General features: G+C 43.5%; 1 protein-coding gene across 2 annotated transcripts in view; it reads left to right on the top strand.

Annotated features, from left to right (window-relative positions):
• Positions 1-22,873, top strand: part of LOC142150930 (C-type lectin domain family 10 member A-like) — a 47,480-nt gene that overhangs the window by 5,534 nt on the left and 19,073 nt on the right. The window contains exons 3-8 of one of the 2 annotated variants that reach the window (XM_075206128.1): positions 3,234-3,344; positions 8,025-8,120; positions 8,598-8,669; positions 11,188-11,262; positions 13,495-13,646; positions 16,588-16,694. In XM_075206128.1, the coding sequence (XP_075062229.1) occupies positions 3,234-3,344; positions 8,025-8,120; positions 8,598-8,669; positions 11,188-11,262; positions 13,495-13,646; positions 16,588-16,694 (613 nt within the window). The remainder of the gene's footprint in view (positions 1-3,233; positions 3,345-8,024; positions 8,121-8,597; positions 8,670-11,187; positions 11,263-13,494; positions 13,647-16,587; positions 16,695-22,873) is intronic. The other variant, XM_075206129.1, reaches the window with a different exon arrangement.

Genomic DNA, 22,873 nt, shown 5'->3' with positions numbered 1-22,873 from the left:
GTAGAACATGTATGTAGTGACATGCCTGGCTCCCTCGTTGTAGAACATGTATGTAGTGACATGCCTGGCTCCCTGGTTGTAGAACATGTATGTAGTGACATGCCTGGCTCCCTGGTTGTAGAACATGTATGTAGTGACATGCCTGGCTCCCTCGTTGTAGAACATGTATGTAGTGACATGCCTGGCTCCCTGGTTGTAGAACATGTATGTAGTGACATGCCTGGCTCCCTTGTTGTAGAACATGTATGTAACATGTATGTAGTGACATGCCTGGCTCCCTCGTTGTAGAGCATGTATGTAGTGACATGCCTGGCTCCCTCGTTGTAGAACATGTATGTAGTGACATGCCTGGCTCCCTCGTTGTAGAACATGTATGTAGTGACATGCCTGGCTACCTCATTGCAGAATCAATCTATAAAACTCATGGAACGTTATATCTAGCCTAGTTTTAGTAGATAGAATTTAGAAAACGAATGGAAAGATATATCTGATGCATTTGTCACCGTTAACCACTCTCTTTTCATACAAACGCTGCGATCCTTAGGTCTTAACGACAGTGTTGCTTTCTCTGGATCCACTGACCCTACACTTCCTTTATCAGTTGGAGTTCTACAAGGCTCAGTCCTAGGTCCTCTGTTATTCTCTATCTACACCCCTTCTCTTGGAAAACTAATAAGCTCCTTTGGATTTCAGTATCATCTCTATGCGGATGATACACAAATCTATCTATCCTCTCCTGATCTCTCACCATCTGTGTTGTCTTGCGTTACTGACTGTCTTTCTGCCATTTTATCTTGGATGTCCTCTCTCCACTTCAAACTCAATCTTTCAAAAACAAAGCTAATAATTATCCCACCAGACAACAGAAGTTACCTACCTGACATATCTATTTCTGTTGACAACATGCAATAAATTATACTCCCAAAGCTCACTACCCTGGTGTGATCCTTGACTCACGACCATTCTTTGTCCCCCACATCCATTCTGTGTCTTAATCCTGTCACATACATCTAAGTCACATTCCAGAATACGCACATATATAATAAGACACTGCAAAAACTCCAATTCATGCACTCACTTTCTCCCGTATTGACTATTGCAATATCATCCTTACTCATCTACCCAAAGCAGACACTCACCCCTAAAATCTATTTTGCACAGTGCGGCTATACTGATACTGCTTGCAAATATTCCACTGTAACTCTTATTTCCTGCTTCCATACTCATTTAAAGGACTTTTCTCTGTGGAGTTTCATCCTTCATACAACAATACTTTCCTCTGCCTCCAAACCTTCAAGGATTCTCTGAAAAATGTTCTCAACAGATATCTTATCCTCCCTAGGCTATTCTACCCAATTTCCAACCTCTACACCATCCACACTCAACTTAAATATGTTCTTTCTATGCTCAAACAACCCTCAAGCCCCTTGACTAACTTTGTTGTGTGAGTGGATCATATCACCCACTGAAATCTTATTCCCATTGTAATCTAGCTGGACTAATATGCAATAGACGCAACCTTGAAGCTAACGACCGTACCTATTTCTCCTCCTCTCTTGATACTCTCCGTTCACCCCTTACTTCCCTTGCCTTTCCTGACCAGGCATCCTCTCTCTACAACCACTCCCTAACTACTGTCCTGGAGGCTGTCACCCCGCCTCTTCTATCTGCTGACGTCACCTTGTTCCCCAACCCTGGCACTTCAAACTCACCCGCTTCCTCCAAAGGTTTTCTCGCACTGCTGAACGCCTCTGGAGGAAATCTCGTTCCCTGGCTGACTTCCTTCACTTTAAATTTATCCTCTCCTCATTCTGCACTGCCCTCTCACTCACTAAACAAATCTTCTTTAAGTCCCTCATTTCTTCTCAATCTTCTAATCCCCGCAGCCTCTTTGCCACCTTCAACTCCCTCCTCTCTGCCCCCCCCCCTGTCCCACTTTCCCTCTGCGCTGCTGACTTCGCCACTTTTTTCTCTTCCAAAATTGAGGCCATCAGACTGAACATCTCATCCGCCCATCCTTCTCCCGCCGTCCTTATCGCTTCACCCTCCTCCAACAAATAACTCTGGTGCTCCCTCTGCCCTACATCGGGCGAAGTTCGCCTCCTTATTCTTTGCTATCCACCCTCTACCTGTCCTCTTGATCCCATTCCCTCTCACCTCCTTCGCTCTCTCTCTCCTACTGCCTGCTCCTACCTCGCACACCTTTTCGACCTATCACTCTCCTCTGGTGTAGTGCCCTCCTCATTTAAACACACTGTTATCTCTCCCATCCTCAAAAAAACAAATATCGACCCCACCTTTCTCGCCAATTATTTCCCTATCTCACTTCTCCTCTACGCCTCCAAATTACTTGAGCAGTTTGTCTGCAGTCGCCTCACCAGATACCTCTCGGACAATTCCCTCCTCGACCCTCTCCAATTCGGTTATCGCCCCCTCCACTCCACTGAAACTGCCCTTGCCAAAGTTACTAATGACCTCCTATCAGCCAAATCCAGGGGTCATTTCTCCTTACTCATCCTCCTTGACCTCACCATGGCCTTTGACACCGCGGACCACATCACTCCTTCTGCAAACTCTTCTCTCTCTCGGCCTCTCCATTTCAGTCCACGCCTGGTTCTGCTCATACCTCGCCAACCGCTCCTTCTCTGTCTCCGCGTCTGGCTCTTCCTCCACCCCTCCCCTATCCCGGTAGGAGTCCCTCAGGGCTCTGTTCTCTACCCCTACTATTTTTGCTCTATACTCCCTCCCTCAGTCTCATCTCCTCCTTCGGTCTTCAGTATCACCTTTATGCTGATGACATTCAACTCTACATCTCTTCTCCTGATCTCTCTTCCACCCTCCTCTCTCGTGTATCTGACTGTCTCTCTGCTATCTCCTCCTGGATGTCCTCGCGCTTTCTCAAAATTAATATCTGTAAAACTGAACTAATTGGCTTTCCTCCCTCCAGACTCCCCTCCCACTATGACCTCTCCATCATTGTTAATAACACAACTGTCTCCTCTGTCACCCAACTCCGCTGCCTGGTTGTGACCCTTTACTCCTCTCTCTCTTTTGCCCCCCACGACCAATAGCACAGAGTGATTGTATCATATTCTCTTACTTGAGGAGTCCCAGGCTACATATTGTATTAGAGAGATCTCTCCATCCCAACTCTCTTACTTTCTATACTTTTCAAATAATATTTTATTGAATCCAGCAGTAACATATTTGTGAATTGATTCTGTCCTCCACAGGTTTCACAATGAACAGAGGGGTCCTACAGCCCCCCCTTGTGATCTGTGCTTTATCATCTCTCTATGCTGCTCTCCTCTTCATCATCATCATCCTCGTTGTGACCATCACAAGTGAGTGTGGAACATCCCTACATTTACATTACATTATCCCCACTTTATATCCTAAAACTCCATCCCAAAACTCAGACAATACACTGTAATAATGCTCACAACACATCTACACTCGTTGTACTACAAAACTCACACTAATCCCCACACTACACCTACACTCACACAGTATATACACATATAATGCATGAGGCCAATCTGGAATAAAACACTACAACAGGAAACCCCCTTAGTGAACGACGACTGATGCAGCACACATTTTGGTTTGACCCTATGTTATGTTACTGACCACTCAAATCCCCGATTTTCACTTGTCCTCCTTGTGACAGACCCGGGCCTTATATTGAGAATATCCTGCCAACCCGGTCTGTCCTCAGTGGGCCAACTGAACAACCATGGCCCACTCTGTTATTAAATGCCGCCCGGTGGCCAGATCTCTTATTGCTGTGGTGTCCAGAGAGGGAGGGGAGAGGCAGCTCACAGGAAGTGGGAATCAGCTGTGGACCCTGTGACATCAAAAAGTAGTGGAACGGGTTAAAAAGAGGAGGGTCAGGACCTTATCTAAAATCAGGAGGGGGTCTCTCCCTGTTTGCTAACTATTGTTCTAGCAAGTCTGCAACACAGTCCGAATGGCACCATCACCGCAGGGGGGAGACCACTGATGTCATGCACTATTTCCACCCCTGTTACCACCCAAACTCTCCACACCACCAATCAGAAGAGGACAATGAGTGGGGGGTTGTGGAAGGGACAAAAGGGGAGCTGTCTGGGGGAGGGGGGGGAGTTGTTGGAGAATCTTGAGACAGGGAGAACTTGGACTGTTGGAGAGTAACAGTATTCTCGCAGGGCCTTAAAGGAATGCTTAAGGCAGGAGCTTCTTGACAGAGATCGGACAGTGTACCTCTAGGACTGATTCTGTTACCACTCCATCGGGAGACACTCGCAGATTCTGGGGAATTGGTGAGCCTACATCGGTAGGGAGACTATACCCAGGGTCCCACCAAGCTGGTGGAGAGTTGGCCGAGCGGCTGGGATCAGCAAGATACACAGACCCACCTTAAGGATCAGAAACCGTGGCCCACTTGGATTGTCAGCTGTGGATTTTATTACCAGGAGTTTGGGCCTGCTAGGACTCTGTGCTTGGAGGTAACCTGCTGGGGACTTTGTTGGGGAGTTTTTACTTGCACTGGTGATTTTCTGACACTTGATATATTTGGTGGGGGAACAAGTTTCTCCTTGGGGAGCACTGTTGTATTTTACTAAGTGTGTACACTTTGTTTAATAAAAGGGATTATTATTTCTTTCCTGTCTCCTTACCTGTGTGACCTGTGAGCCTAGAGGACAGGGTATCTAGTGAGCTTTGGTTCTAACCCCGGTGTCCTCACAATTTTTGGTGGCAGCAGTGGGATCACACAGTCCCAACGTTTGGGTAGAGCGCAGGGACTCGTATCCAGATACGGTCAGGCTCTGTAAGGACACAAGGCAACAGTCTGTCAGCACCAGTGTTAGTAAAAAAAGAACCTGGCTGGGAAGTCAGCAGGAATGGCCACAGAAGCAGAGCAGATCAGTTTAAAAGCCACAGAGAGATTCTATAAGAAAGCAAGGAAACAACACTTGCAGGGGTTCTGCAGAACCAAAGGGGTGGACTTTGATGACACAGACGTGCGTGAAGTTCTGGTGGCCAAACTAATGGAATGGGAAAGGGCTCACCCTGAGGAGATGGAAGAGTCAGAGGTGGAGGAGGAGGAGGCCAAAGGCCAGCCACAGAGACCCCCCAGTGGGACACAACCCAGACCACCGTCCGGCACTCCAGCAGTGCTTCAAGATTGGCTGACAGCACTGGGGGAAAGGGCAACCCTGCATGAAAGGGCAGCCGTACTCCAAGCAATGTTGGGGGTAGCAATTGAGGTACCCCAGATGCAGAGAAAAGAAGGTCGGGGAGAGGCCCGGTTGAGACCTCAGCTGGGATATAGTGGAGTCCCAATTTTTAAAGAGGCAGATGCAGACATTGATACCCATCTCCAGGTTTTTGAAAACTTGATGGGAGTCCATGGGATTGAGGAGGAAGAGTGGTCCAAATATCTGGGACCCAGCCTGACTGGGAGAGCGCTGGAAGCTTACCAGGCTCTAAGCCCTCAAGAATGTGGGGATTATGGTACGGTGAAAAAGTCGCTGATGGCAAAATTCCAGTTAAATGCAGAGACCTACAGATACAAGTTCAGGACTTTAAATAAAGGAGGGTCACAGTCGCACCAGGAATTTGCCAGCCAGCTACAGAGGGCCTGTGAGAAATGGTTGGAAGGGAAAGTGGCTTGCTCCGCTAAGCAAATTAAAGAGCTCATTATGCTGGAGCAGCTGACTCTAAAAATGGCCCCAGAGATCCGGGAATGGCTGGCGGATAGAAAACCTGAGACCCTGGAGGAGGCAGCAGGGCTAGCTGATGAGTATGTGGTGAGTCGACCCAGGTTGAGAGCCCCTAGTATGCCTAGTCAAGCAGCTGCAGGGAGGGGGAGCCGACCAATTCCAGCAAGTCTAGTGACACCTGGAGGCCCCTTTATTAGAGAGAACTCTGCCCGGAATCCAAGAGATGAACCAGTCCGATCCAGACCCTGGGACCTGAATCCAAAGAGGTGCTATCGGTGCAACCAGGTGGGGCACTTCCAGAGAGATTGTCCCCGTACCAAAGGTCCGATGCCAGGAGCCAGAGCTGCACCAGGGGCCGCTGTACAGTATGCCCCAGGAGATTTTGAAATCGGCATTGAGGCCGAGCCACCCTGTCCTGATGTGCCAGAGGCAAGGGACAGGGTGTATGTGGTGAACCTGATTTTGGGGGAGGGGAGGCAGAGCCCTAGGAATATGCAGGGTCATCTACAGGACGTGTGGGTGGGGGACTGCAAGGTCCAGGGGTTGAGAGACTCAGGAGCATCCCTGACCCTGGTGGAGCCTGATATAATTAAAAGATCCCAAGTTATGGAGGGACAGCAGGTCCGGATTTCCACGGTGGGGGGCCATCTTGCAGATATTCAAGTGGCCCGGGTACATTTGGATTGGGGGGCGGGATTTGGAATGGTGGAGGTGGGCATCCTGGATGGACTACCAGCAAAAGTGATTTTGGGGAATGATTTGGGCCAGGGATTGGTCACTCACTTTGTGCAAGCTGTGACCCGCAGCCAGAGCCGAGTGCAAGCCACAGCTGCACAAGAAGCCGCAACGCCAAGGAGACCACCAAGACTAACCCCAGAAACCAGAACCAAGGAGCCAGAGGCAGCACCGTTGGTGAGTAACCCTAAAAGATCTGATGTTGTACCAGAAATTGATTTGGGGGAGGAGGACAGAAGGGAATTTAGGAAGGCCCAACAGACTGACCCATCCCTAGCCAAACTGAGGAGTGCAGCAGACGCTGGGGGAGGGGAAGTGGCAGGCAGTAAAGTAGTGTGGGACAAAGGGCTGTTATATAGGGTAGTCACCCCCACCCTAGATCAAGACCCAGGGACAGAAGTGAAGCAGTTGGTAGTACCCTGGGCTTACCGGACCCATTTATTAGCGCTGGCCCATGACATTCCAGCAGCGGGGCACTTTGGCACCAGAAAAACGTTGGCCCGGGTGTTTGCGGACTTTTTTCTGGCCTCAAGTCACCCAGGATGTGAAACAGTACAAAGCCTCCTGTGACACCTGCCAGAGAATAGGGAGAGCCCCTAAGAAAGTCCCACTATAATCCCTGCCTATAATTGAGGAGCCCTTTGCACGGGTGGCTATAGATATCGTAGGTCCATTAGCCATCCCCAGTTACACCGGAAAAAGATTCATCCTCACCCTGGTGGACTTTGCCACCAGATACCCAGAGGCAGTAGCCCTGTCGTCCATAGACGCAGAGCATGTGGCCCAGGTTCTGGTGGACATTTTCAGCCGGGTAGGATATCCCAGGGAAGTGGTTACTGACCAGGGGACCCAATTCCAAGGGGACCTAGTCCAGACCCTATGGGAAAAGTGGGGCATTAAGCCCCTGCGAACCACTCCGTACCATCCCCAGACCAATGGGTTATGTGAGCGTTTCAATGGAACGCTGAAACACCTCCTGAAGGCATATGTACAGCTGGGATCAGCAAGATACACAGACCCACCTTAAGGATCAGAAACCGTGGCCCACTTGGATTGTCAGCTGTGGATTTTATTACCAGGAGTTTGGACCTGCTAGGACTCTGTGCTTGGAGGTAACCTGCTGGGGACTTTGTTGGGGAGTTTTTACTTGCACTGGTGATTTTCTGACACTTGATATATTTGGTGGGGGAACAAGTTTCTCCTTGGGGAGCACTGTTGTATTTTACTAAGTGTGTACACTTTGTTTAATAAAAGGGATTATTATTTCTTTCCTGTCTCCTTACCTGTGTGACCTGTGAGCCTAGAGGACAGGGTATCTAGTGAGCTTTGGTTCTAACCCCGGTATCCTCACACTCCTATTCTATGTTAATGACTCACTTCACTGCTACTGCCAGTCTCACAATGTCTACACACCTCCTAACTTTTCATGTTCAGCAATAACTATTCACATTCAAGCTACACTCATGTGATATCCACATTAACACTGTATTCACACTTACACTACATTTACACCCTCATTACATCATGGTCACACTCATTGTGGAGGAGAGAAGAGAATAAGTGTCGACTTTACTTGTACTCTAGATAATGGAGTAATCAAGACAGAAAGAAGCCTCAACTCACAACTCGGAAAACTGAACGCGAGCCTAAACTCAAAAGTGGAGTATCTGACTCAGAATGGTGAGTGTCCAATGGTGATTGGACTGGGCACACTGGGGTCTGTCAATCCACTAAAGGAGATTGAGCTGTTAATAAAAAAGACTTCAAAAGGTGAGAGATGAAGATCTACAATGGGGGAGAGCGAGGGACAAGAGATGGATCTGTGGGTAATAAATATCACACCATTATGTGGCTGGGGGAGAGTGAGGGGCAAGACATGGATCTGGGATTAAGGCATTTTACATCTAGACTAGAGATTCTTCACTTGTACAGTACTTACCCTAATTTTAAATAATTATTTTCATATAACTGTGTTATCACATATCTACATATATTTTGGGTCATGCAGAATGGGACATATGCCAGCATATCTTGCATGAAAGAGCTCTGTGCATACCGAAAAAGTATACGCACATAAGTGATCCAGGCAGGAATGAAAGGTGAGTAAAACTCCAGGGAAAGAAGGTGAATTTACCCATAAAACCTCTGTATCTACAGATACCACAATGATGAACAAAATGACAGAGATCGACAGATCGGTGAAGAGGATTCTGTCTGATGAAATATTAGGTAAATGGCAACTAAATTTGGAAGAGAACGAATGGAGAAGGGGATTGAGGGATCTCTCTTGTGTTTGAATTTTCAGAATCTAAAATGAATTGTGCTCCCTTACTACACTATTTACACACTTTACATGCATTGCATGGAAAAAAGACCCTCTTATAGAACTCAAAAATATGGTCGCACCAGTTGGATTCACGACCTCCAAACAACTAGGGGAAAGATAAGGTTTCAGAGTACGAGCCTCAAAAAAAATTTTTTCCGGAAGATATTTTGAACAGATAGGATAAATTCTCAGGATGTGTCAGTGATCATAAAGTAATTTCTTAATTTTATTTTCTAGATAATTGTCATTCGTAATTAACTGAGCTTTTTTATTGTATTTCTAAATGATAATCTCTTTCTAGAAATCGATTTAGATAGGTATTTGATAGGCTTCCTTTTTTGTGCAGTTTCTTGCCAATTTAGGGAATGGTATATTTCTCTTCTAGCTTTCTAAAGGATAACTTGAATATTCCAGGTAACTGTTACTATCTACGTAAAAAAGGATATGTATCGATCTTATTAGAAAATTTATCTCATCTTCCCTAAAATTAGACATAAATGTCAAGTTAGAAATTGTTTCCTGTATAAAATTGTGAAAATCTTCTTGCTGTCCCAGCGCCCCATATACAGATTGACATTACTGGGCGTGAAAATAGTTCCCATAACTGTCCCTCATGTTTGTGTATAAAATCGATCTATAAAAGTAATATTATTATGTTAAGAACAAATTTAATATACTGGATTTATTAAAAACTCCCCCTTCATGTGGGATAGAATCATAAAAGGAAGTCACTTCTAGAGTATGTCTTTTAAAGAGATTATTCCACTGCATATTATTTCAGCTTTGTAAAATATGTGTTGAATAGAGTACATATAAATCCAAAGTCAGGACATATTTTTTTTAAATATGTCCTCGTACTCTGACACTCTACTAGTCAAAGACGATGGGACATCTTAGAGGACTTCCTAGTCTCTTCTAGGTCTTTGGGTGTGTTATAAGTCAGCAATCTTAGCGGTTGTGTTACACAAGTGATATTCTGTTAGTGTTAAGCAGCTTGTTCCTTTCCCTTTTCCCAAGAGTCCTTAGTTCAGCAACAGAACTCAGTGTAGAATCCGTTTCCAAAACATCATAGGAGTCGTTATCCCCAGTAATCTTAATGATTCTTCAATATATTTGTCCCTGTTCATAACTTCTGTCCCACCCCCTTTATCCGCCTGTTTGTGCCTCAATGTAATTTTTTCAAGCGCCAAATTTTCATGGAATGTGAGATCACTGTTTTAGATTTAATTTATTCTTCTCATGCGCCTCAATATTGTTTTTTTGTTACCAGCTCTGAAAATAAATCCAAATAACTCCAACTAGATTGTGAAGGAAAAAAATGTTGATTTGGGCCTAAAGCCTTAATCTGATCTTTATCAAAGTGACACAGTCTTAGTGCCAAATTGCTTCAGTGCGCAGCTTGGTGCACTGCAAGTCCCAGGAGAGAGTATGGCTTGAAGCTCACGTTTATCTTCACTATCTGGATTCTGTCTTTTGAGAATGTGCAAATTCATCTGATCTGATACACATATGAGGAGTAAAAAATTAGACTTCATTAAAAATGAAGAAGGTTATGTCGTGAATTGAACAAAACTTTTTAATTGATGTATGTGTATAATTGCAAAATGTAATTACCCCCTCTTATAACTCATTATTGTTATCCCTTGTTAAAACATTTTTCTGGTGAAGCTGTCTTTATTGAGGGCGGAGCTTCACTTCTCTCTGATATGGGTTTCACGTCACTCTCTCAGTTGGAGTCGGCCTCTTGCTCGGGGACCAAGAGGAGCTTCATCGAAAGAACCATAAAGTATAAATTACCACACACAGATACTTGTTTTTCTTTCATCGCGAGGACCCATGTGTGGAATATGTCTCATAGAGAAACCACTTTCCTAATGCCCTGTTAGCAGGACAATCAAGGGGGAATGTTTAGGAGCTATTTGTCTTCTCAGTTATCACTTGAGATTTTCAGTTTTACCTAGACCAAAATAATAACACCTCACTGCCTTATGCACCAGTTTCATGTGCTCTGGCTGACTAAAGACATCCATACACCCACATACACAGACACCTGGTGATGGTGATGGTGATGGTGATCAGTGGATTTCTGGTGTGAAATGTTTTTGGGTCTCTTATAAGTAATAATTTATTAAATCATATTTATTGATGTTTTAAAGATTTTGTAAAGTGGTCCCAGGTCCCTGAGCCCCTATAAATCACCCCTGTCCCATAGCCTGGTGACTGGGACATGGGTAATATGAGGTATTAATGTGGCACTGCTAGATCTGAGATAGTGATTGCTGAATCTTATGGAGATGGGGTGGGGGAGAGAATGGGGGCAACACACAGATATAGAGATTGTTTGGTTATCTGGAGTTACTATGAGGGGTCAGATAGGTACCTGCTGGGGACTGTAAGTAACCAGTATTCTTCATATCACAGGCTCACTTCAGAGCGATGTTCAGAGGATATTAAATGCTGTTGGAAGATTGAGAGAAGAGATCCGAAATGAAAACAGTGAGTTCATACTAGTCTTAATAAATAATGATGGCGCTCAACTCCAATAAAGACAAGAGCAGCTATTACCAAAAGGGAATATCCTGTCCCTCTAAAGGTCTAAACAAAAGTTAAGTGATGTAATGCGCTCAATTGTCTTAGTACTAGGTGTAGATATTCCTACCATGAAGGATGTTGCAAATGATAAGTTATAACAACATTTAATAATACATACAAGGGTTAAAAGACAATTGTACTTCCAATATGCGGATTGAAACAAATGGGTCAAAATGAAATTGAATGAAATAAAATCACTTTATGAATAAAACCAGCCTATAGATATTCCACACGCACAAAACACAAAACACAAAACACAAAATGTCCAAAGTTCCAATATCACGGAGCAATAAAGATTGTTGGAGAGGTCTATCCTAAAACCCATGCGAATAGCGGGGCAGCGGGGTTCATTAAGCAGTCTAACATCCCAGACTTAGTTAATCCAGCATTATGAATGGAGTCCACCTGCGTGCTTGGTCTAACTTGTGGTACAGCGGGGTTTAATAGGCAATCTAATTATCAACCTCAGTCAATCCGGCAGTAAGAATGGAGTCCACCGGTGTGCTTAGTTCAACTTGCGATGCAGGGATCCCTGTTTTGTTGTACAGCGTTGATCGCGCTTACAGAGGTAGTGAAAATAGGAGGAGATGGCGTGCGTTCCACAGTGGAACGTACGTGACTTCCGGTTAACATCAGAGGTGTGGGGGCGTGCCCCAACGCGTTTCATTCGCTTTGGCGAATTTCTTCAGGGGTGAATGGGTAACAGTCTATCTGTGAGTATTTATATAGCTGCTTCAGTTGATTAGCCAATAGGCATGGCGGTCTTGTGACTTGAAAAAGACACTTATAGGCAGACATTGGTTACTAATGGATATACATTGTTGTATGAAAATGCAGAATAAAAATATATACCAAGGGTTTATCTGCTATTTGTTCTGAATTGGCTAACGGTACTGGTTCATATAGCTTTAGTGATATCCATCATTCCACTTGTTGTCCGAGTAGATGCAAGCAGGATATTGCATTACTAAGAATAACAGATTAAAAATACAACAAGGATTATAACGTAGTATCTATTGCTTATTAGAAATATCTCTAGCCATCATAGGAATCTAAATTTGTCCGGAACATGTACTCATGAACCCTAAGTGGGATAAATGGAATGGCGTGGAGTCAAGATTGGCGAAATTTTTATGCATATGAGAGAAAACTATGATGACTGATAAACCTAATCGGTATCATGTTCAACATAAGGCATAAAAAATGAGTTAAAAAGACCAGCATTATATATGTACCATTATAGTATTAAAATTCAAATTTTATAACATGGAATTAGAGGGTAAGAGATAAATGTTATAAAGTACATAAAGGGGATCGAAAAAAGAAATGATCAAATAGTAATAGTAATTGTGCTAATTGACAGAAATAAATTAATAGATATATCCATAAAAACAATAAAAATAAAAACAAATACAAATATAAAATAAAAATAAATACAAAAACACCTAGTACTAAGACAATTGAGCGCATTACATCACTTAGTTCATACTAGTCCACCCACCAGAGCACTTACCCACCAAACCTATTTCCCAACAGAACCCAAACATCCAGATCCAACCATTGTCTCCAGACACCTCTAGTGTCCTCATTTCTTATCCCCATCACATGATATCACCTAATAGGTGACCAATGTCCCTGATTCCTTATAACAATCCCAGTCCTAACCATCTGGGAACGTCACTGCTTATCTCTTTGTAATGATGAGATGCACAGTTCTTTTTCTCTATTCTGTATTCTGGGTGTATTCTCAGTATCTGCTCTTATTCTGTATGTAATGGCAACTGCACAGTGTTACTCCTCTTGTGCTGTATGATGGGCGTAGTTCTCAGTATCTCTTCTTACATTGTGTGTATAGACAACTGCACAGTATAACTTCTCCTGCCTGCCCCACAAGTAGAAAGGGAAGGAGGCAGGAGAATTATATTGGACTCTCTTCCTTCCTGTAGGATTGTTATAGAAGTGCAAAGTGGTAATAATTATAATTAATCTGAAAGAGACCTGACATCAGTTTCATCTACTTCCTGTAACTGCAGCCACATGTTCTATGTGGATGATTGTAACATGTCACGAAAGGTTCTCGATCTAACCACCGACCATTTTCTAGAACACGTCCTAAACCATCATCATCTCCTGCAGGTACTCAGGACCCTCTCTGCAGCCTTGACTGGAGATATTACGCATTGAGCTGCTACTATGTGTCCCAAAAATCCATTCCATGGTCTGATGCCAAGAAAGACTGTGAAGATAAGATGTCTCATCTGGTCGTAATAAACAATGCTGAGGAGCAGGTGAGTAAGGATGGATCATCCTAGGAGATCTATAGATATCTAGGTATGGGGGAGAGTGAGGGGCACCAGGAGATTACTGGATCATCCCTAGATATGGGGGAGAAATGTTGTGTACATCACTAATCTAGTATAGTGTGCGAGTGTAACTAAATGTGGCTGAATAAGTACATGTGGGTGCACATAGTCCAGAGATGGGTGTATAAGTAAATGTGGGTGTACATAGTCCAGAGATGGATGTATAAGTAAATGTGGGTGTACATAGTCCAAAGATGGGTGTATAAGTGAATGTGGGTGCACATAGTCCAGAGATGGGTGTATAAGTGAATGTGGGTGCACATAGTCCAAAGATGGGTGTATAAGTGAATGTGGGTACACATAGCCCAGAGATGGGTGTATAAGTAAATGTGGGTACACATAATACAGAGATGGGTGTATAAGTAAATGTGGGTACACATAGTCCAGAGATGGGTGTATAAGTAAATGTGGGTGTACATAGTACAGAGATGGGTGTATAAGTAAATGTGGGTGTACATAGTACAGAGATGGGTGTATAAGTGAATGTGGGTACACATAGTCCAGAGATGGGTGTATAAGTAAATGTGGGTGCACATAGTACAGAGATGGGTGTATAAGTAAATATGGGTACACATAGACCAGAGATGGGTGTATAAGTAAATGTGAGTGCACATTGTCCAGAGATAGGTGTATAAGTAAATGTGGGTGCACATAGTCCAGAGATGGGTGTATAAGTAAATGTGAGTGCACATTGTCCAGAGATAGGTGTATAAGTAAATGTGGGTGTACATAGTACAGAGATGGGTGTATAAGTAAATGTGGGTACACATAGCCCAGAGATAGGTGTATAAGTAAATGTGGGTACACATAGTCCAGAGATGGGTGTATAAGTAAATGTGGGTGTACATAGTACAGAGATGGGTGTATAAGTAAATGTGGGCACACATAGTCCAGACATGGGTGTATAAGTAAATGTGGGTACACATAGTCCAGACATGGGTGTATAAGTAAATGTGGGTACACATAGCCCAGAGATAGGTGTATAAGTAAATGTGGGTACACATAGTCCAGAGATGGGTGTATAAGTAAATGTGGGTACACATAGTCCAGAGATGGATGTATAAGTAAATGTGGGTACACATAGTCCAGAGATGGGTGTATAAGTAATTGTGGGTGTACATAGTCCAGAGGTGGGTGTATAAGTAAATGTGGGTACACATAGTCCAGAGATGGGTGTATAAGTAATTGTGGGTGTACATAGTCCAGAGATGGGTGTATAAGTAAATGTGGGTACACATAGTCCAGACATGGGTGTATAAGTAAATGTGGGTACACATTTTCCAGAGATGGGTGTATAAGTAAATGTGGGTGCACATAGCCCAGAGATGGGTGTATAAGTAAATGTGGGTGCACATAGTGCAAAAACGGGTGTATAATTAAATGTGGGTACACATAGACCAGAGATGGGTGTATAAGTAAATATGGGTGCACATAGACCAGAGATGGGTGTATAAGTAAAAGTGGGTGCACATAATCCAGTAATGGGTGTATAAGTAAATGTGGGTACACAGATCCCAGAGATGGGTGTATAAGTAAATGTGGGTGCACATAGTACAGAGATGGGTGTATAAGTAAATGTGGGTACACAGATCCTAGAGTTGGGTGTATTAGTAAATGTGGGTGCACATAGTACAGAGATGGGTATATAAGTAAATGTGTGTACACAGAGCCCAGAGATGGGTGTATAAGTAAATGTGGGTGCATATAGTACAGAGATGGGTATATAAGTAAATGTGGGTACACAGATCCTAGAGATGGGTGTATAAGTAAATGTGGGTGCACATAGTACAGAGATGGGTGTATAAGTAACTGTGGGTACACAGAGCCCAGAGATGGGTGTATAAGTAAATGTGGGTACACAGAGCCCAGAGATGGGTGTATAAGTAAATGTGGGTGTACATAGACCAGAGATGGGTGTATAAGTAAATGTGGGTACACAGATCCCAGAGATGGGTGTATAAGTAAATGTGGGTACACATAGTCCAGAGATGGGTGTATAAATAAATGTGGGTACACAGAGCCCAGAGATGGGTGTATAAGTAAATGTGGGTGCACATAGACCAGAGATGGGTGTATATGTAAATGTGGGTGCACATAGTACAGAGATGGGTGTATAAGTAAATGTGGGTACACAGATCCCAGAGATGGGTGTATAAGTAAATGTGGGTACACATAGACCAGAGATGGGTGTATATGTAAATGTGGGTACACATAGTCCAGAGATGGCTGTATAAATAAATGTGGGTACACAGAGCCCAGAGATGGGTGTATAAATAAATGTGGGTACACAGAGCCCAGAGATGGGTGTATAAATAAATGTGGGTACACAGAGCCCAGAGATGGGTGTATAAGTAAATGTGGGTGTACATAGACCAGAGATGGGTGTATAAGTAAATGTGGGTACACAGATCCCAGAGATGGGTGTATAAGTAAATGTGGGTACACATAGTCCAGAGATGGGTGTATAAATAAATGTGGGTACACAGAGCCCAGTGATGGGTGTATAAGTAAATGTGGGTGCACATAGACCAGAGATGGGTGTATAAGTGAATGTGGGTACACATAGTTTAGAGATGGGTGTATAAGTAAATGTGGGTGCACATAGCCCAGAGATGGGTGTATAAGTAAATGTGGGTACACATAGCCCAGAGATGGGTGTATAAGTAAATGTGGGTGTACAGAGCCCAGAGATGGGTGTATAAGTAAATGTGGGTGTACATAGCCCAGAGATGGGTGTATAAGTATATATGTGGGCACTGTAGTCACAGTTAGGAGAACAACTTGTGTGTCCGACTGGACAAGTATATAGACAGCAGTTAGATGTGTATTGATCAGTGTAATGATCTGTATTTCTGCTTTGGTGAAGGATTATGTAAGTAAGCTGACCCAGGGGATCACCACATGGATCGGTCTGACAGATGTGGACGGCAGCTGGAGATGGGTGGATGGGACGTCCTATGAGACTACACCAAAGTAAGATGTTGATCTAATTACAGCACATGTGTAATGTTCAGCACAAATGATACACTCACATTGATACCAAAGAGAATTTATATAATATGATCTCTTCCTTTCCAAACACTTTCCTCATCGCCTCTCATTCTATTTCATAAGCATTCAGCACAAAATGGACGTGTCTCACTTTCTACTCTACAAATAGAAGTGTTTTGTACTTTTTTAAATACATAACATCAGGAAATACTGAACTCTAATGCTCTCCATTATCTGAAGCTCATTTCATCTCATTACTATCAGTGACTCATCTCGGCTCATTTTGTGCTTTTTAGAGTATATAACATCATTCTGTTAGTATTTATTACATGTGGTAGTGTTTTAATCAGTGAGGCATATGTTATAACACCATTGTGACAGGATGGACCTCCTATGCTACCCTGTTCTTGTGTTGCTGGGGACCATCTGGGTTTGCCTTGCCACCATCCCCTTTTCTTTATCCCAAATGCTAATCTCAGCCCTCTAACCTCATTAGGAGGGGCTTTTGCTGCTGCCACCACTAGACTCCTTCAGTGGCACTTAGGACCGCGTCCTTCTGGGTACCTCTCGCTGCTAGTGTACCCCTGCCGGTACATCTGACCTTTTGCATTCAGATCAGGTTTGCTGTGGATGGTTCCCTCTGGCCGATCACACTGGCCAGAGCTGTAGGGTAGTGGGCAGAGCGTTGGTACTGGATGCTGGGTTCCAACCTCAGAACAGCCAGATAATGGATTACATTGGTCTAATCTGTAGGTCACAGAAATTACAGCTGATAAAATGATGTTTTATTAGCTCATGTAGTCCTAATAAGGACATATACACGCCAGTCAGTGGAGCTAGCAATCTTTCCAGAAGTTACAGATGGTATGATGATACATTACATGGTCAAACTGTCCGCTTTTTATACAGATTTACACAGATACCCTGGCAGGGGGTAATCCAGCCTCCTGCTCTTCTAACCAATCCAGGTGCTTCATACAGCCTGCACATAAATCAGCATGGAGAGGTTTTACATTGCTGCTAGCAGCACCACTATGTCTGAGGTTTTATACTGAATGTTTACCATCAGGATATAACATTTCCTCTAATCTTGATTTTAATGTAATTAAACTTGCAAAATTCAAATTATTCTGTAATCACTTCCATCTTGAGTCTTACACACATAGGAAGTCTACCAGTAAGTCTAATTGCACCTCCTGTGTTTTCAGGCTCAACAGACGTGTTGGTCATTCAGCAATGAAATGGTCTAATTAACATGAGATTATTTGTCCTCAGAGAGTTGTACAAAACACATCTCCTCCACTCAGATGCTTACTTGGGATTTCCTACAGAAAAGTTACAAAACCCAAAAATGACATACTGTCTACGAAATCAATACATTTCCATATAAAACATATCAATATATATATAAATTATAAGTACATTTGCAGTGATGTAAATTGGCGCTTGCACCACTAATTGAATTACATTTCTACAATAAATTATTTCTATGTCATCCACCCACAACCATGTTGGCCTATTTCTTATCTAGCCTGACACAGAGCACTTCAGTTCCTTTTAATCAGATGACCAATGAGCACAGATGTAACTTGTTCTAAAGTCAGCCTCACTATATCTTAGCATTCAATCTAAGGAGAAATGTGTTTGGGTTGTGACGTGTTGGGGTTTTCTCACAAAGTGTTAGGAAATGCCCAGTTATACAACAAAGTGGAACCAACACTGAACAACATCTAAAGATATCCAGAAATAAGTTGCACTGGACATTTCCTCCAGGTATTACTTCTCATTTTCTCTCTGCATTTCCTTGGTTTATTTGCTCTTTCCATGTGTTCTTAAATCCCAATGTTTAACAAATCGATTTTCTTACCAACCGTTCAAGACATTATCTTTAGGACTATATCACCCTTCACCCTTCCTGCAACACACACCTCTGCCCACATTGCCCCCTCACTACTCCACTCCCCTCTAATTAACACTTAACTGTAACATTCTCAACCTGTCACAAGGACATAAAAGGTCACATATATTATAATCATATTCCCTATCTTTCTCACTGTTTCTTTTAGCTGGCAATATATTACCAAATCCAATCCACCCCACATATTCCACATCCCCCAATAAACGTATTCAGGACACTACAGAAATACAGCAAACCTCAAACACAACTGTCTCCCCTCTTCCAAAGTCCTTTAAATGTGCCCTTTGAAATGCACGCTTGCTTGTAACAAACTTTCCTCCATACAGGCGCGGGCTCGGAGAGGGATGGACGGGGGGCACACAGGCGGCCGCATCATATGACAGGGGATGCGGCTGCATCCCCTGTCATGTGATGGGGCCGCCTGTGCGCTGACACGGCCGCATTTGATGTCATCAGATGCGGCCGCGGGGGGAAAACTATGTTTTTTGCATCCGGGGGGGCGGCCGGTTGGGCTACCCCCCGGCCCTAATAGCCGTCTGACCCAGTGGCCCGGGTGGCCGTTGCCCCCCTGCCCCCCGGGCCAGACCGCCCCTGCCTCCATACATGACCTCTTCCTCTCAAACAACCTCAACCTTCTGGCAATGACAGAAACATGGCTCACGCAATCAGACACTGCCTCACCTGCAGCCCTTTAACATGGTGGCCTCCATCTCACCCACACCTCCAGACCTGGAGGCAGACAAGGCGGTGGGGTTGGACTACTTCTCTCCCGACACTGCACATTTACAGTTCTCCCAAATGTCCTATCACTCCTGGTCACATCTTTAGAAGTACATGCTTTTAGGATTTATAACCCATTCTCTATGTGTGTTTCTGTGATCTCTAACTCCCCTTGAACATTTCTTTGCTTGGCTCCCTCATTTCTTATCCTGTGACATCCCCACCATCATCATGGGTGATCTAAATATTCCCAATGATAATCCGCATTCCACTTGTGCTTTAAAATTACTCTCTGTAACCTCCTCAGCCTCTCTCAGTGGGTTGAATCCTCTACTCATCAGGATGACCACTGCCTTGATCTTGTTTTCTCTAAACTATTCTCACTTTCTGATTTCCCTATCAATCCTGTCCCCCTCTTGGATCATCACCTAGTGAGCTACACATTCTTACCAAGTACTTTAACCTCTCTGCTGTCAAACTCTTCCAAGCCTCCCAATACCAGCAGAAATCTTAATTCTTCACCACCTCTCTCCAACACCTTTTCTCCCCAATTTCTACCTACTCCTCTCCTAATAAAGCAGTTCTGTGCTTTCATCAAACCCTAGCGACAGCCCTTGACCAAGTGGATCCAGCTACTCTTCATACGTCACGTCGACTTCAACGTCAGCCGTGCAACACTAAAGTAACAAGAAAACTTCAAAAGCATTCTCTCAAAGCAGAACATCAGTGGTGTAAATCTCTTACCTCTAATGATTTCCTCACATATACGGCTATCTACCAATTCTATTGAAATGCTCTGGACACTGCTAAACAAACATACTTCCAATCTCTCAACTCTGCTCAGGCTTCTAACTCTGAACAAATTTTTAGCACATTTAAGACTATTCACAACCCTCCCATCCCAAACCCTCCGACTGACATCAGTGCCCAAGATCTTGCTTCCTATTTCAAGGACAAGATTGATAACATTGAAAATGGAATCTTCAACCAGCTCAATTCTTTCCCAGCACCCTCTGACACTCTTTCTTCATTTGATCCTACAAATGAAGATGATGTTTTTACTCTCCTATTACCTTTCTACTCTTCTCTGTCCCTCACAAATCAGTAGATGCCTATATCCTGTGCTCATCCCAACCTTAACTAAAATCTGTATTCTCTGGTATCTGTCAGTCATAATTCAAGGACACAGTTTTTACTCCTATTCTGAAAAAACAATTCTACCCCAAACTCTCTCTCAATTTACTGCCCCATCTCTCAGCTCCCATGCCCCTCCAAGCTTCTTCAGAGACTTGCCTACACGCGCCTCACACACTTCCTATTGGTTACTCTTCAGTAGGGCTTTTATTCTCAACACTCCAGAGAGACAGCACTGAATAAGATTATCAATGATTTGATCACAGATAAATTTAAAAGCCATTACTTGCTTCCAGTTCTCCTGGATCTCTCTGTTGCATTCCCCACTGTTGACCAGTTTCTTCTCATGGAAACAATACAATTGCTTGGTCTTAGGACACTATTCTATACTGGTTCTCATCCTACCTATCTGATCACTCTTTCATTGTTTGTTTCTCTGAATCCACTGACTCTCTGCTTCCTCTCTCAGTTGGAGTACCACAAGGCTCAGTCCTAGGTCCTCTGCTATTCTTTATCTGCACCACTTCTCTTGAAAAACTAATAAGCTCCTTTGGATTTCAATATCATCTCTATGCGGATGATACACAAATTTATCTATCCTCTTCTGATCTTTCACCATCTGTGTTGTCTCGCGTTACTGACTGTGTTTCTGCCATTTCATCTTGGATGTCTTCTCGCCAACTCAAACTCAATCTTTCGAAAGCAAAACTAATAATATTCCCACCCACTAAGAGAAGTTACGTACATGACATTTCTATTTCTGTTGACAATATGACAATAAATCCCACCTCCCAGCTCGTTGCCTAGGTGTGATCCTGGACTCAGAACTATCCCTTGAACTATGCTTAGTTCCACAAATCCAATTTATATATAAATCATGTTACTTACATTGATAAAACATTTCCAGAATACGCACATATGTCACACAATAATCTGCAAAATCTTTAATTCATGCCCTCATCATCTCCCACATTGACTATTGCAATTTCCTCCTTGCTGGTCTTCCCCAATCAGACTCTCCCCTCAGCAATCTATTTTGCACCCAGCGGCCAAATTGAATTTCCCTGAAAATTGTTCTTCCTCTGCTGAGTCACTCTGTCAGTCTCTATACTGTTTGCCTGTTTTTTTTTACCAAATCCAATATAAAATTCTTCTACTAACATACAAGGTCATCAGCAAAACTCCACCAACATGTATCTCCTCCCTTGTCTCAAAATATCTCCCAACTCAACACCACCGTTCTGCAGAAGATCTGCGTCTCTCATCCGCTCTCATCACATGCTCCAAGTTACGGTTACAGGACTGTATTCAGCTGCATCCACTTTGTGGAATTAAACCCCTTGCGCAATAAGTCTTTCCTCTAGTCTTCAAATCTTCAAGCCACCTATTCAGACAAGCTTATAATATTCCTCAACCACCCTCTTAATCTCCCTAGGTTACCCTTATACCACCCTCTATACCAGTTGACACAAGACTACAACCCTCTGACCCCCTGACCCTCTGAACAGCAATGCTCTGTGACTGGATAATATAGCATACTAAGCACTTTTTACCTTTGCAATCTGGCTGGGCCAGTATGCAACATGTAACATGCACCCTCATGTATCATCATCATCAACATTTATTTATATAGCGCCAGCAGATTCCGTAGCGCTTTACAATTGGGAACAAACATTAGTAAGACAATACTGGGTAATACATACAGACAGAGAGGTAAGAGAACCCTGCTCGAAAGCTTACAATCTATAGGACAATGGGAGTTAGAAACACAAGGGCATGTGCTACATCATATTGCACAATGGACCAGCTAGACTGCAAAGGTAAAAGTACTGAGTGGGCTGTGTGTGTTGCAATGTTGGTCAGAAGGTTGTTGTCTTGCGTTAGCAGTGTAGAGGATGGCAATAGGGTAATCTAGGGAAATTAAGATGATGGTTGAGGAATATCATAACCTTGTCTGAAGAGGTGGGTTTTCAGTGAACGCTCTAAGGTTTGAAGACTAGAGGAAAGTCTTACTGTGCGTGGGAGGGAATTCCACAAAGTGGGTGCAGCCCGGAAAAAATCCTGTAACCGAGAATGGGAGGATGTGATGAGAGTGGAGGAGAGACGTAGATCTTGTGCAGAATGGAGGTGTCGAGTAGGGAGATATTTCAAGTCAAGTGAGGAAATGTATGTCGGTGCAATTTTGTTGATGGCCTTGTATGTTAGTAGAAGAATTTTATATTGGATTCGTTGAAATACAGGCAGCCAATGTAGAGACTGACAAAGTGGTTCAGTAGAGGAATAACGGTTAGTAAGGAAAATCAGTCTAGCCGCTGCGTGCAAAATAGATTGTAGGGGTTCAAGTCTGACTTTGGGAAGACCAGTAAGGAGGGAATTGCAATAGTCGATG

Source organism: Mixophyes fleayi, chromosome 4, assembly GCF_038048845.1.
Source record: "Mixophyes fleayi isolate aMixFle1 chromosome 4, aMixFle1.hap1, whole genome shotgun sequence".
Lineage (NCBI taxonomy): Eukaryota > Metazoa > Chordata > Amphibia > Anura > Limnodynastidae > Mixophyes > Mixophyes fleayi.
The sequence above is the reverse complement of the archived record's forward strand: the minus strand, read 5'-3'. Positions and strand labels throughout refer to the sequence as shown.